Here is a 12,809-nt window from a genome sequence, read left to right as displayed (position 1 = left end):
CATGAGCTCTTGGGAATTTATTTTCGGCTCTGGGTACGTAACACCCAAGCCAGGCAGAGGGCTGAAGCGTCCATTTTCCTGTTGGTGTAAAATGCCGCAGGTTTCTGGGAAGCGATGTGAAGCCTTCCCGGCAAGTGGCCGCTGGGAAGGCACGGAGAGCCCTTGCTTGTACCCACGCTCCCTACCTGCAGAGATGTTACAAAATCATAGAAAGGTGGCAAAAATATTGTGGGTGGGTGCTAGAGAAGAGATAACTAGCGAAGATGCTTCTGCGGAGACTGGGTGCAGGCAGGGGACCACCCCGGCGGGGAGAGGTGCGGAGGCAGCACGAAGCTGCCCACCGCACTCACATACACAAGAGGAGGTTTTGTGCTACTTGAGCAATGAGCAAACATGAATTAATGATACCTTCCGATAAGCAAAATTTGTCGACATGATGCTAAAGACAATTCAGACGGGGCTTTGCTCACCCTCGGCTTGTGTTCACGGGGTTGAAGTGCTCAGGCACTACACGGGGCTGGAGCACGGGAAGGCTGTGGGCATTTGTGGGCAGATACCGAGCCCGCATCTGCATATTATTCTGTATGCTGAAAATTTGGCTTGCAGACAATCTGTAACCTTATCTTTATAGAAGCTAATTAAGAAAAAGAAAAAAGAAAAAACGAGAAGACTTAAGCCAAGGTGAAGAGCCAGGCTAGCACAAATCCCCCACTCCAGCAAGTGCTCAAGCCCTGCATGTGTGGCTGAAGGTCAGAAGCAGTAAGCAACGTCTTTCCTCGTGACCCGCCCAAGTACATTGTGAAGGTGCCCGAACCCAGATTTTCATTTCCGTGCTGCTCTGATCTGTGCTCACAGCTGGCATGAAAGGAGCAGCATTTTCCAGCACAGATGCACTGCTGTTGAAATATCAGCTATCAGCAGGTACCTGAGTTGTCTTAATCCTACCTAAATCCTAAATCTACTGCGCCTACCTTTCTATTAATCTTCCTGTCCTATCAAATGGTGAATTTTCCCCAGCACCAGCCGTGAGGTGACATGCGACAGACGGCAGCTTACCGTCCCCCTTCCAAGGTCCAGCATCAAAAGGATTTTTAAGGAAATAAGACATTTAAAGCAGGACAAAAATTGCACATTTTAAAACCAGTAAGAAAGCACTTTTGACAGAATTAAATTGTTTTTAACTGTAAAACACCAAACAACAAATAACGCTATGCCACAACCCAAGGCAAAGAGCATCACTGGGGATCTGCTCAGGAAGAAAGGGCAGATGTAGAGGAGGGGGACAGCAACAGCTTTGCTAGCAAACGCACACAGAGGCAGGAAACAGCAGGAGTTACGGATTTCAGGAGAAAAGGGCTCTTGCAGAATAAGACCCCCGAAGCCCTGGTGCCAGCTCAGCCCTCCCGATGGGCTCCGGGTGCGGAGCAGCATCCTCACCACGGCTGGAGCTCACAGACCACCCACCCCATGTCTCAGCATCCTTTGCACAAAGGTTGGATCCCACCCTAAGCCCACACACATCATGGTGTGTACAAACAGCCCCAAACACTTTTGCACTATTATACTTTGATATCAAAGTTAATGCCTTCCCGGTAATACCTTCCCTACATGGTCTAATGGCTTGAAGATTCCACCCCATCTGAGGGAAAGGAAAGCAGGCAGCAGTTCAGAACTCTTGTGCTAACCATCACCAGCTGCTTCCCAGCAACCTGCATCTCCACATTTCTGAGACAGGCAAGGAGAATGGGACATTTTTCTCTTTGCTGATGCAGAGGGCAGCCCAAGCCCGCACTGCACAGAAGCAGCGCTCAGCCATGGAAGTGCAAGGCTCTGAGGACAAGTACCCGACAGAGTTTCCTGCAAAGGCATCACTGCACAGGAGTTAAGTTTGTAAAAATACTTGTCTGAAATTAAAATATGCAGCACCAAGTGTACGCCAGGCATCGCTGTCAGACCTAGGGCAAGGAGCAGACCTCCTGGTTGGCAGCCGTTCCCCCTCCAACGCTGCATGCCGGGAGGGAGACGAGGCTGCGGAGGCTCCTGCTGAGCCCAGCTAATGGGCGGTTTATCTGTATTTCATCAGTCAAGCAAGGAGCTGTAGAAGGGAAAAGGTTGCTAGAGCAGAGAGGCATTTAGAGGGAGGAGAGCTAAAGGAGCCGAGCACCCTACTCCACGTTTTCCCTGAAAGCGGAGTTCTTCCAAGCACTGAAAGGGTCCCTTCAAAAGAACAGGTTTACTGTAAAGCAGAGGAAAACAGACACGTCCAACGTTGCTAAGGGCAGTGGGGCAGGGGAAGGCTCAGTTAAATACATGGAGCATCTCTAGACTCCTGAGTTGTGATCCAACATGATGGATTAAGAGAGCATGCAATGTCCCCACCTTGATCACTGGGCATAAATATCAGTCCATATCAGCCATGTAAATCGATTTAACTTTGGATTCACAGCTTTCTGTAAAACACCAGTGCCCAACTAGGCACAGCAGCTAACAGGCACGCAGGAGGTGGAAACACAGGAATAAGCCTATGCCTTAAGGACCTGGACAACCGTGGATAGACTTGGGCATAGCTGTGATCCTGCCAGTCCCAACAGTGGCAAAGGGAAATAGAGAAATCCAGGGAGAGATGTCCCTGTCCCCAGGTCTACGTGGTCACTGCTACCTGTGCATCCTCTCTTGGTAAGGGCAGAGAGACCACGGGCAGAGAGATGCAGCAAACAACGTGCTCGGGGTCGTACAGGGAAGCCCAAGCTCCGCAGCTCGCAGGCTCATGCCCTCGTGCTGCTTCAGCATGAACCCCGTACGCCGCAGGCGATGAAACCCGCTTTGTGGCTCAGGCTGCACCCCTGCACTGGCACAGGCATTACACGGACAGATGTCACTGCAAAGACAGCTAGACCAAGGAGTAGTCAAGTAGTCTCGTCTTTTTTGACAAATAGCTTTCCGATTACTCATGCCTCCACCTCAGTTTTGCTGCTGGCAGCTTATCTCCCCCTACAGCCTCGCACTCCCAGCACACACAGCATCCCTCTCGTGACTAGAACCCATCTTAAAGCACGGCGGAGATGACAGAGGGCAGCCAGGTTCTCCTCACTGCAGAGCTCCTCTCCACCCGCGTCAGCGCCCGCACGCGAGCCAGGCTCCAGCCTTCCACCGCTTTACCTTGGAGAGAAACCGTTGAGTGAAATACAGCTCCGTTGCCAATTCAGACAGACTATGGTGCTGAGCTAGATGTTGAAATAAAGTTTAGATTAAAAAAAGAGAGAGACCTGTTCAGCTTAAGAAGAAGGGAGGAAAAAAAAGAACAGAAAGACTGACCCCTGGGATAACAGACAGACAGTACTGCAACGCAATTAAATCCGTGAGCTAAACGCGTGGTGTTTCTACCCCTGCAAGTCAGAGCGAGACCAGGCGTCCGAGAGCTATCCTTTCACAGCAGTGGTCTGACACGTGCCAAAAGCGAGGAGACGCGATCTCCTAGGCAGAGAGACGGTACCTCCGCGCTGCGGGCCGGGCCAGCAGCGCCCGCACGTATGCCTGTGCGTGGGCACCCACGAGCACGAGTGGGAGAGACTGCACAGGAAAGAACCGGCATGTGGGAGAACGGGAGGGGAGAAACATGCTTAACGCAGCCACACTTACAGCCTTTGGCTTGAAGGGAGGCTGGATCTCCTTGCGCTCCAGCTTATCCCAGTCGATGTAGCGGAAGAACGCGTGCTCCTTGATGTCCCGCTCCCCTTCTGGACCACATCCCAGTCGCTTGGCAGGGTGCTTGGTCATCAGCTTGGGGAGAGGAAGAGAAGAAACAGTCACTCACAGAGTGTCCAACTGCTTCCCAGAATGTCCACTCTGAGAAGTCCCCAGGGTGCTGCGATGCCCGGCTGGGCAGCCTGCACCACGCAGCCGCTGTCCCGGGATGCCCCGCATCAGGGTCCGGACCCCAAGAGGGGCTCCCATCTCCTCTGCTGCTTTTGGTGCTCAAAGCAGAGGACAGAGGGAGAAGCCAGAGCAGCTCCAGGGACAGGGAAGGTTGACAATGGCTTACAACAGCAGACTAAGCAGATCGCAGGCACGTGAGCACTGGGTGGGATAAGCACATCCCCTTTTCCTCTGGGAATGAAACTGGTTCACCAAGAAGTAATGTCAGGGTGCTGGTAGAGCTCCCCGCATCACTGCAGTCTCCCCAGCCTGCTACAACGGGGGGAGCAGGATGCGTGCAAAGCTGCTCAGCAGTCCCTTTGCTCGGTAGCCAACTTCTCAGCATCTGCATAATTAATTTGAAAGGCCACTGCTGATTTAAGATGAACAATCTGTCCTCAAAAACTTTCATTAGCCCTAGAAGCAGAACCCCCACTTTTCTGGAGCCGCAGCAGCAGACAAGAGGTGTATTTCTAATGAAAGAGTCAATTTGGAGGAAAAAAGCACCAACAGTCCATTAATGTTGTTTATCATCTACACTTCTCCTCTTCACTGGCTCAATAAGAAAAGTGAAATGGGCCATGGGGATTAAGGGCGGCTGTACAAACATTAATATCCTGGGGGCATTGTTTGAGCTGTGTTCAGAGATCAGATGGAGATTCCAGAGATTTACAAGACGTTGATAAGCACGGAGAATATGAGCCATACACCTGCAACGAAAGGACTACTTTATTAAAAGCAGGGCAGTTAAAACTGATCCCAGAGCTGTGCAGAGGTTGCAGCAAGCCTGACTCTGTGGCCCAGGGCCGTGGGTCTGCAAGAGCCCCCCGCTGCCCTCCTGCCAGCCCCTGGGAGGGACAGGGCACCCACAGCTCGGGGGAGGTGGGACGGAGAGACAAGACTCCCCACCTTTCTGTTGAGACTGGCCCACACCCAAAAAGACATGTTTTTTGTAAGCAAGCATCTTCTGACAGAAATAAAGGCATCAGCCCAAGCACTGTGGCGGCAGGCAGCCTGCCGTGCCACGGGGAGCTGATGACCCCCGCCAGGTCCTGCGTCCAGGCAGAGCTCCTCTGCCCCAAGGCGTAAGTGTTTTGACACAAGTCAGCCCTGCCATCCACGACTGCACAAAACAAACCTGCTCAGGGAAGCTGATCTTTAAAAGTAATGCTACAACAGGGAACTGAAAGCAAGGAAAAGCCTGCAAAAAAACCCCAACCAAAAACCCCTTGAAAAAAAAACCCCCACCCAACACATGTGAAATAAGAGCGGAGCTGCTAACCACTCTGCTAGCAAATAGCACTACATCCATGGCCAGCCAGCTGCGGAGGCAACCTGCAGCTGAAAGAGTGATGGAGCGAGGCTTCCTCGAACCAGCATCACCCCCTGCAAAGCCCATCTGCAAACAGCAAGGGCTTTGCAAGCTGGACAAGTGATTTTCCAGATGGTGAGACATGCCTCTCCTCGGGGCAAGGATGTGACTGGCATCAGCATCAGTCTTGCAGAGCCCTTCCCCGTGTGAGGAGGCACGGGGGAGCTGCTGCTGGTGGGCTGCAGAGGGAGGGCCATGGGGGTGCCAGGTGGCAGCAAAAACAAAAGCAAGATTTTCTCCTGACTAGTGTTTTACTTTTTTTGTAAATAATACACTTTCCCTTGGTATTGCAGCATGCCGCCCTTTATTAAAAAAACCCAAACCAACAAATCCCAGCGTAAGAAGCCTGCCAAGGTGGAAGATGTTACGCCTCTTGGTCTCTTGAACGAGCGTGGCAGCAGCACGGACAAGCAGGTGGGGCTGGCTCCAGCCCCGCCGTCCCCTGCCAGGAGAGGGGAGCGATGCCACCAGGCGCCGCTGGCAGCGGGTGGGCCGGTGGCCGCGGCAGGCAGGGAGCCCACCGCGGGCTTACGGTCCTCCCGCTGCCGAGGCAGCGCGGCGAGGCGGGCGACCCACCAACCCCTCGGTGCCGCCGGGCAGCTCGCACGTCGCCCTCGGCACACGGACAGGCCGATGCCGTGCCCCGTTGAACCTCGCCGTCCCTCGGCTTTCACTACATCCACTTCAAGGTGACTCGGGTTCAGCTCAACAAGAGGATCTGTGCATCTCCTCGGCGGGCTCCGGACAGCATCCTGACAACTGAATCAGTTCCCGCTTAGCTGTGCTAAAGCGGGAGAGTAAAAAGCATCCTGTGACTGAATGAGGTTTTCCTAAAGCAAGTCCCCGACAACAATGCGAGAGCCTGAAATGCGCTACTAAACTGATTTAGTGATTTGGCTGTCGTGTCAAATAGCTTAGTTTGCTTTCAGCAAAAATGAAAAGAAATCTGTTCGTGGGTCTTTTCTGTTAAGTGCTGACCCTGAACACACTGACACACCTCTAGCTTTTACTGCCAGAGAAGGCAAGGAGGGAAAGCAGGTCCGTGTCTGCAGGATCTGTGCCTCCGTCGACACTAAAGCTCACAGTTGCCCGTGCGTAAGCTGTGAAAGCATCTGATAGTGTGAGCCGGACAGATGTACGGTCACTCATCTGCAAAGGAGGTGTTAGCAGGGGGAGGCTGTGGCCCCACGGAGGCTCTGAAGGCCAGCGGTGCCAGTGGGCAGGCGGCTCGCTGCCCCGTCCCCACGCTCCCCAGTCCTCCTCCCAGCTCCAGCTCCCTCCTGGAGGTCAGCAAAGCTCCCGAGGCTGCACCGTGCCGGGGCTCCCCCGAGGGGACCCTCCCCTGCGGGACAGCCCGATTCCCCCACGGGCACCCAGCGAGAACGTTGACAACCCTGCTCAAATCTGCTGGACCTCAGCCACCGCGCTGCCCTGCAGACACTTCGTACGCACACACCACCAAGGACAGTCCGTGGTCTTTTACTCATTAGTTTTTCCAGCCAGAGCCCAGGTTCTTACCTGCTGCCTTCTGCTGGAAGCTGTTTTACACACACCTGCCCCCCAAATCAAAGTGTTGCCATCAAACCCTCGGCTTCCTCAGTGTAACACAAATGCACACCAAATTCAGAGCAGCTCAGCCAACTAATAAATCATGAAGGATTTTCTACTTCATGTACCTGCCTGTAAAGCTAAACAGAGCTGTACTACAGTGCCGTTATTCAGTATTTTCAATATAGGCATCCAGAAATTAAATTTTGTTTTCCGATTGTGCTTTTATGCATGTGAGCATGAAGGCACCATCTGTTATCGATATATAGGACCCCATAAACATGCAGTTTGATTCTCCTGGCTTACATAGGATAATCATTTAGCTTTCTTTGTATTAAACAGGAACAAGTTTGTTTAATCCCCATACTAACGCAGCAAAAATCCTTCAGGCTCCCGCAGATAAGGAAGGATGTTTTAGACCAAATCACATCTGACGTTTGCAGCTCAGGTGCAGGGAGTCCAAGTCTGGACTCAACTGCTTTGCTAAACCGCAGCTTTACTCTTTGCCTCTGGAAGGCAAGCGGATGCTGCGCGTTCATGGGCTTCATGTAATAGCGGCACATTTTGCACCAAGAGGCAAAGCTGGCCCAGATGATCTTTGTCCATGTTTGACGAGACCACATGGCTTACGGACAGCAGCCCATCAGGGGCTTCCCATCGAGGCACCAGTCCCTCCGCCATCCCGGCACACAGCCTGGGCACGCTTCTGCGCAGCACAGCCGTGCCACCGCGGCACCACATCCCGGCCCCATCCCGACCGCAGCCTGGTGCTTCAGCCGGAGCGAGAGGCAGCAAACCCCTCGGCACCCAGCAGTGCTCGCCATGCACGGCCCAAAACGCTCCCACCTTCCAGCCGCCTTCTCCGTACCCACGGCCACCGGGAGACGGGCACACCTCCACCTCCGAGAGGGATTCAGCGCGGCACTAAGCAGCTATTCTGTGCTTTTCCCAGGCAGCACCACCGGTGGAAATACCACTCAAAATACCTGTAAACTTTACTGTGGAAAACATGCCATTTTATGCCTTTGCTACCAGGCAGAGATTAAAGAGGGAGCTTATATTCGCAGGCAATCTGTCCACCTGGAAAGGGCTGCTTTGCTCATGCACAGTCAAACCCCTCCATATGGGACAGAAAACAGCTGACGGTTTGTGCCAGTGCCTGCGTGCGCACACACGCGCGCCACTCCATGGGTCTGAAACGGGAGCCTGGCTCCTCACAACCAAACCAGAGCTCAAGAGAGCAAAGCTAAGCTACCTGCACCACGGAAACAGCAGCTCCGACATCAGTCTTCAGAAAAAAATCTGAGCTGACAGCAGAGGAGGGAAATGCTCCATTTGATCTGCTAATTGATGCTGACTGTCGAGTCAAGGAGCTGTGTTCTGGTTAACTCTCCATTTTGCTTCCCAGCCAACGATCTCTGATTAACGCTTGTTTCTTGGCTTGGGCCGATACAAGGCTTTCAGGATCAAATGCTTTTCATCTCCGAGCTGTGCAACAGTAAGTGATGACTGGCACCGGCACGCCAGAGTGAAACCGCGTGGGAGCAACAGAATTGTTTTGGAGAGCATGGCAGTGAAATACCAAATCCTTCACGTTTAGGGTAGAGGCTTCTCCAATTGTTTGTTCTCTGGGCTGATATAAGGCTGGGTTTGTGCCCTCCTGGAAGACTGGCCATGTACCAACACAAACAGCACGGCCCTGATGCCCCCGAAGTTAACTGAGACATATTTTACTGTGTTCCAGGGGAAAGCATAAATACTTTGCTTCCCACTTATTGATGGTTCTTAGATACCGCACATATTTTTAATTAAAGTGTCTGGTGTAGCAGGCGGCAAAGAACATCAGGAGTTTTTCTGCACTTCCCTGAAACAACAGTTCTACAAAGGGAACCACCACTTCGCTGCAAAAAAACTACAGGAATTTATAAAGGACCAAGCCCTCCATGCGTGGCTACACGTCCTCCCATGCAGCCTCACATTTCCAAAAGTGAGAAAAGCCATTTCAGCTACACCCAGCAGACGTTTCAGTCATGGTCTCTTCTCGTCTATTTACAGCACTCACATTTTGACTGATGCAACGGCAAACAAAGCCGACAGTGAGATTTGTCCCTGTTCCGGCCTCTGCTCCCTCACAAGCACCGTTCCCTTGGGCACCGTGGGGATAACGATGCTCACCATCACCAAGCATCTTCCCTCCCTCCTGCCTGGCCAGGAACACAGTGGACTTTCCCCTCATGCCCCAATCAAAACAAGAAGAACCAGAGATGGTGAGAAAGTCTGCTGAAATTCCCCCTTCCATTACCAGTGTGGTTTCTGAATTAAGGTCTCGATTTTACTACATTCTGCTGAAGGTGAGTGCCAGCTGGCCTGGACCGCATCCCCTCCCTGCGCCCTGTTCCAGGCGAGGAACACCTGCAGCAGCTCTTCCCCACGGGACAAGTGAATACTCCTCTTCAACACCAGCTCTGAATCCTGGCAACACTGGAAAGAGGCTTTGAAATGCCGCAGTGGGAGCGTTAAGCGCAAGATGTGTCATTTGTAGATAGAAACACTATTTTGAGATATAGAACATTCAGATATTTTAAATATTAACTATTAAAAGCAAACATTTTTTAAATTCCTACACAAACACATATTTATAGCACTGTTTGACACTGGCTGGCTGAGATGAGGCTCAGTCCCAAGCAATAAACATATGCATAATAACATCAGGACCTGGCCAGCCTTTATTCATCACAACCCAAATTAACTCAGACTGCATTTAAGCCTTGCCTAGGCCCAGTCCCTAAAGAGCTCAGGACACTGGGCAATGCAGAGCTTCACTGCAAATTAAGAGATACGATAATGAAAATAGTGCCGTGACCCAACGGAGACACACACCAGCACTGAACTTCAGGTGCCCCGAAGGGCGACTGACTCATCAGAGCTAAACGGAAACCTCTGCGGGATGAAGGCTTTGTATCTGATCTTAGGAAATCTATTTAGAAATCATGTTCATTTTCTCTAGGCATCATTCTTCTTCTCAGGCAAAGATGCATAACGCTCCCCTGTTGTCACCTAACGGGGAGCAGGGTCTCTGGGCAGATGCCCTCCACTCCCGCATCCCAGCCAACACTCCAACTTTCTCCTGACCTTCCCCTGAGCAAAGACAGGTCAGACCTCTGGTCCTACCTGTGTTTCTGCTCAGTGTACTGTAACGGCACAGAAAGGATCTAGGTGTTATTTTTAATTGGGTTTAGTACATGTACACCAAGTAGCACGAGTTGCGGTTCTGGGAGCGGAGAGCACGGGCACCAGAGCACGACGGAGCTTCGTCAGGTCCCACCGCCTGCACTTGACCCTCCTGGCAGAGAACGCAGGGCAGCCCTTACCCCTTTGCAGATCGCCACTGCCTCCTTGGACATGGACTTGGGGTAGGCTACGTTGTGCTCCATGATGGACTGGAAGAGCTCGTCCTCATCTTCTCCCTCAAAGGGAGCCTAGAGCAAAGCAAACAGAGGTTCAGCGGCATTTCTCCGTCTTTGAGTTTACATTTGCTGCCGTGGTCCTCAGCCACGAAACCAGCCCCGGCTGCGCTGCGCAGTGACTCGTGTCTCGGCGTTGCAGTCCCCGGCTTCATCTCCAGCACTGAGGAGATGGCCCCCCACCGTGTGCCAGCAACAAAACAAATTACACGTCAGCGTATGCTCGCAATGGAATTTAACACAATCCCATAGGAATCAATTAAAATTCAATTACCTGGCCAGCTAACATTTCATAGAGCAGGACTCCAAATGCCCACCAATCCACGGACTTCCCATAGGGCTGATAAGCAATTATCTGAAAACAACACAAACAGCAGGATTTGATACACTCCCATTTTTAACCTGTTGGCACAATACAAACTAATTTCAAGATGTAGTCCAGGTCAAAAGGACAAGGTTATTTTCTGAGATACCAGTCTCTGAATGGTGGGAAATCACGATTATAAACAGAACGCACAATAGGCAAAGAGTTCAGTAACTTTAAAAAAATCATCAGTTTTCAAATGTGCACTAAATATTAGAAAAAAACAGAATAGTCACTGTGATTTTAGACAGACTCATTCTGATTCAGACGAAACTTTAGCATATTTGTTGTGCTCTTTCAGATTCGTCACGGACAGGCGCGTTGGAGCAGCAGCAGCAGCCGTTCTTGCTTATCCTGATGCACTTTGGGATTTTTTTCCGCTGACTTCAATGCAGTTGGTTTGAAGTAACAGCACAGAGTTTGGCCCTCTGTGCATGGTACATGGCCCTTCAAAACAGATTTGCAGCATATGGGTAGTCAAAACCCTCTGCATTCCAGACTGCCGGTTTGCTTTCTATTATTTATTGCAGAACATCCCTCACGAAATAACCTAATAACCAATGGCCCTACCCTTACCTGAGCAATGTAGTTGTTCTGGAGTTAGGATATAACTTTGGTGGGGTTTTTTTGGTTGTTTTTTTTTTTTTCTTTTTAAATTTAAAAATATCAACATGTATTTTGGAAAAGGCACCAAAACCTGAATTTTTGTATTTTTCCGTGATTTTCTCTACAAAATCTGAAACACCCTAAATTTCATAATCATACGACCCTGCGGCAAAGCCACCCGGCTAACCTGCCTCTGTAAAGCAAGTGACCTCACCCGTGCACGTCGGTGGTTTGGGGTGCCCACAGCTGAACCCAGCGAGGGGCTCGGTCCCCCGCCGCAAGACCCCACACGCCAACAAGACAAGCGGCTGGTGCAGAAACGGACCCAGCCCCGGGAGAGCCCCGCGGCTCCTTCCCACGGCACCTCTGCCGCTCGGCTCTCCGTGTCCCTCGGCTCAAGCGTGCAGCAAGGCGCCGGGTCCGCACGCTCGCCCGGGGGCTGCTGCCTGACGCCAGCCCCCTCCTGCCTTCCCTTCAGCACGGGGGGGTCCCTCCAGCCCCCTCCTGCTGCAGCCCCACGCAAAGGGGAGCAGTGACGGGTCCAACCCAGGGGCCACAGAAGGAGCCGGGCTCCCCCGGGCACCTTTCTGCTTTGAAGGGTCTTCCAAGCTCCGGTTTATTTGCTGGGTTGCTGCTGATGGGCGTCATTTCAGCGTTCGGGGTTTGACAGGCCTTGGGCTTTGCCATCTGTTACTGAACGCGAAACAATTACAAAATTTATTCACCCTAATTACAGAATTCTATTCTGCGAAGATTCCTGTGCTCAGGCACAAATGCAGATCGTATGCTAATCACAGGAGGACGTACACAGCAATCCGGCCCCAGAGGTCTGTCCGCAAGCAGGGCTCCAGTCCCGCGGCTCCGTGGCTGCGGGCAATGCCTGGGACCCCAAGAGTCCTCATGTTGGGCAGCCCCTGCCCTTGCAAAAGACCTCGGCGGTGTCCAGTGGGATCCGACCAGGAGGTACGGCAAGATGCAGGTCAGGCACTGACAGCCCACCTAAGAAGAGATGAGTTCCATCCCGCGAAAGCATCAGCACCGAGGCACGGTTCGAGAGCAAGGCTGATGCCAATCTTCTCTTCGGTCCTGGTCCTGGTCCTGGTCCTGGTCCAGCCACACGTCCAAACGCGGTGACACGACCCTGACTGCCCTGACGGCATCCTGCAGTCTGGCCAGACCCTTCCCGCTGAGATCAGACATTGAGCTTCAGCTCTGAAATTCCTCAACCGAGCGCACTCAAAGTTCTTTCCCCTTGTTCTTTAGACAATTTATGAGTGCTCTGGGAAATTTAGGTGTGAACTGTTCACACCATAAAGGCCTTTAAAAGAAAACAGTACTTAGATTAAATCCTTGCAGAAAAGCAGTCTCTGTAAATTGAAGTCGCCGACTGCATGTTAGGGAAGGTCAAAACCCAACAGCTGAAGAACATGTTTTGTTCAGAGGAAATTACACATGCAGGGTCATTTGCACTCAGTACCTGTCCCCTTGGCACGCAGAGCTGTACCTTAGAATAGAAAAAGCCCTTAAAATGGGTCAAGCA

General features: G+C 51.9%; 1 protein-coding gene across 1 annotated transcript in view; it reads right to left on the bottom strand.

The window, feature by feature from the left end:
* The window catches only part of PRKCB (protein kinase C, beta), a 77,082-nt gene that overhangs the window by 6,987 nt on the left and 57,286 nt on the right, over positions 1–12,809 (bottom strand). The window contains exons 13-15 of the mRNA XM_010570624.1: positions 10,574–10,654; positions 10,207–10,314; positions 3,640–3,780 (exon numbers count right to left, since the gene is read on the bottom strand). Coding sequence (XP_010568926.1) covers positions 3,640–3,780; positions 10,207–10,314; positions 10,574–10,654 — 330 coding nt within the window. The remainder of the gene's footprint in view (positions 1–3,639; positions 3,781–10,206; positions 10,315–10,573; positions 10,655–12,809) is intronic.

Source organism: Haliaeetus leucocephalus, unplaced genomic scaffold (assembly GCF_000737465.1).
Source record: "Haliaeetus leucocephalus isolate CR32 unplaced genomic scaffold, Haliaeetus_leucocephalus-4.0 Scaffold295, whole genome shotgun sequence".
In the NCBI taxonomy this organism is placed as follows: Eukaryota; Metazoa; Chordata; class Aves; order Accipitriformes; family Accipitridae; genus Haliaeetus; species Haliaeetus leucocephalus.
Note: the sequence above shows the minus strand (reverse complement) of the source record. Positions and strands in the feature narration are given on the sequence as shown.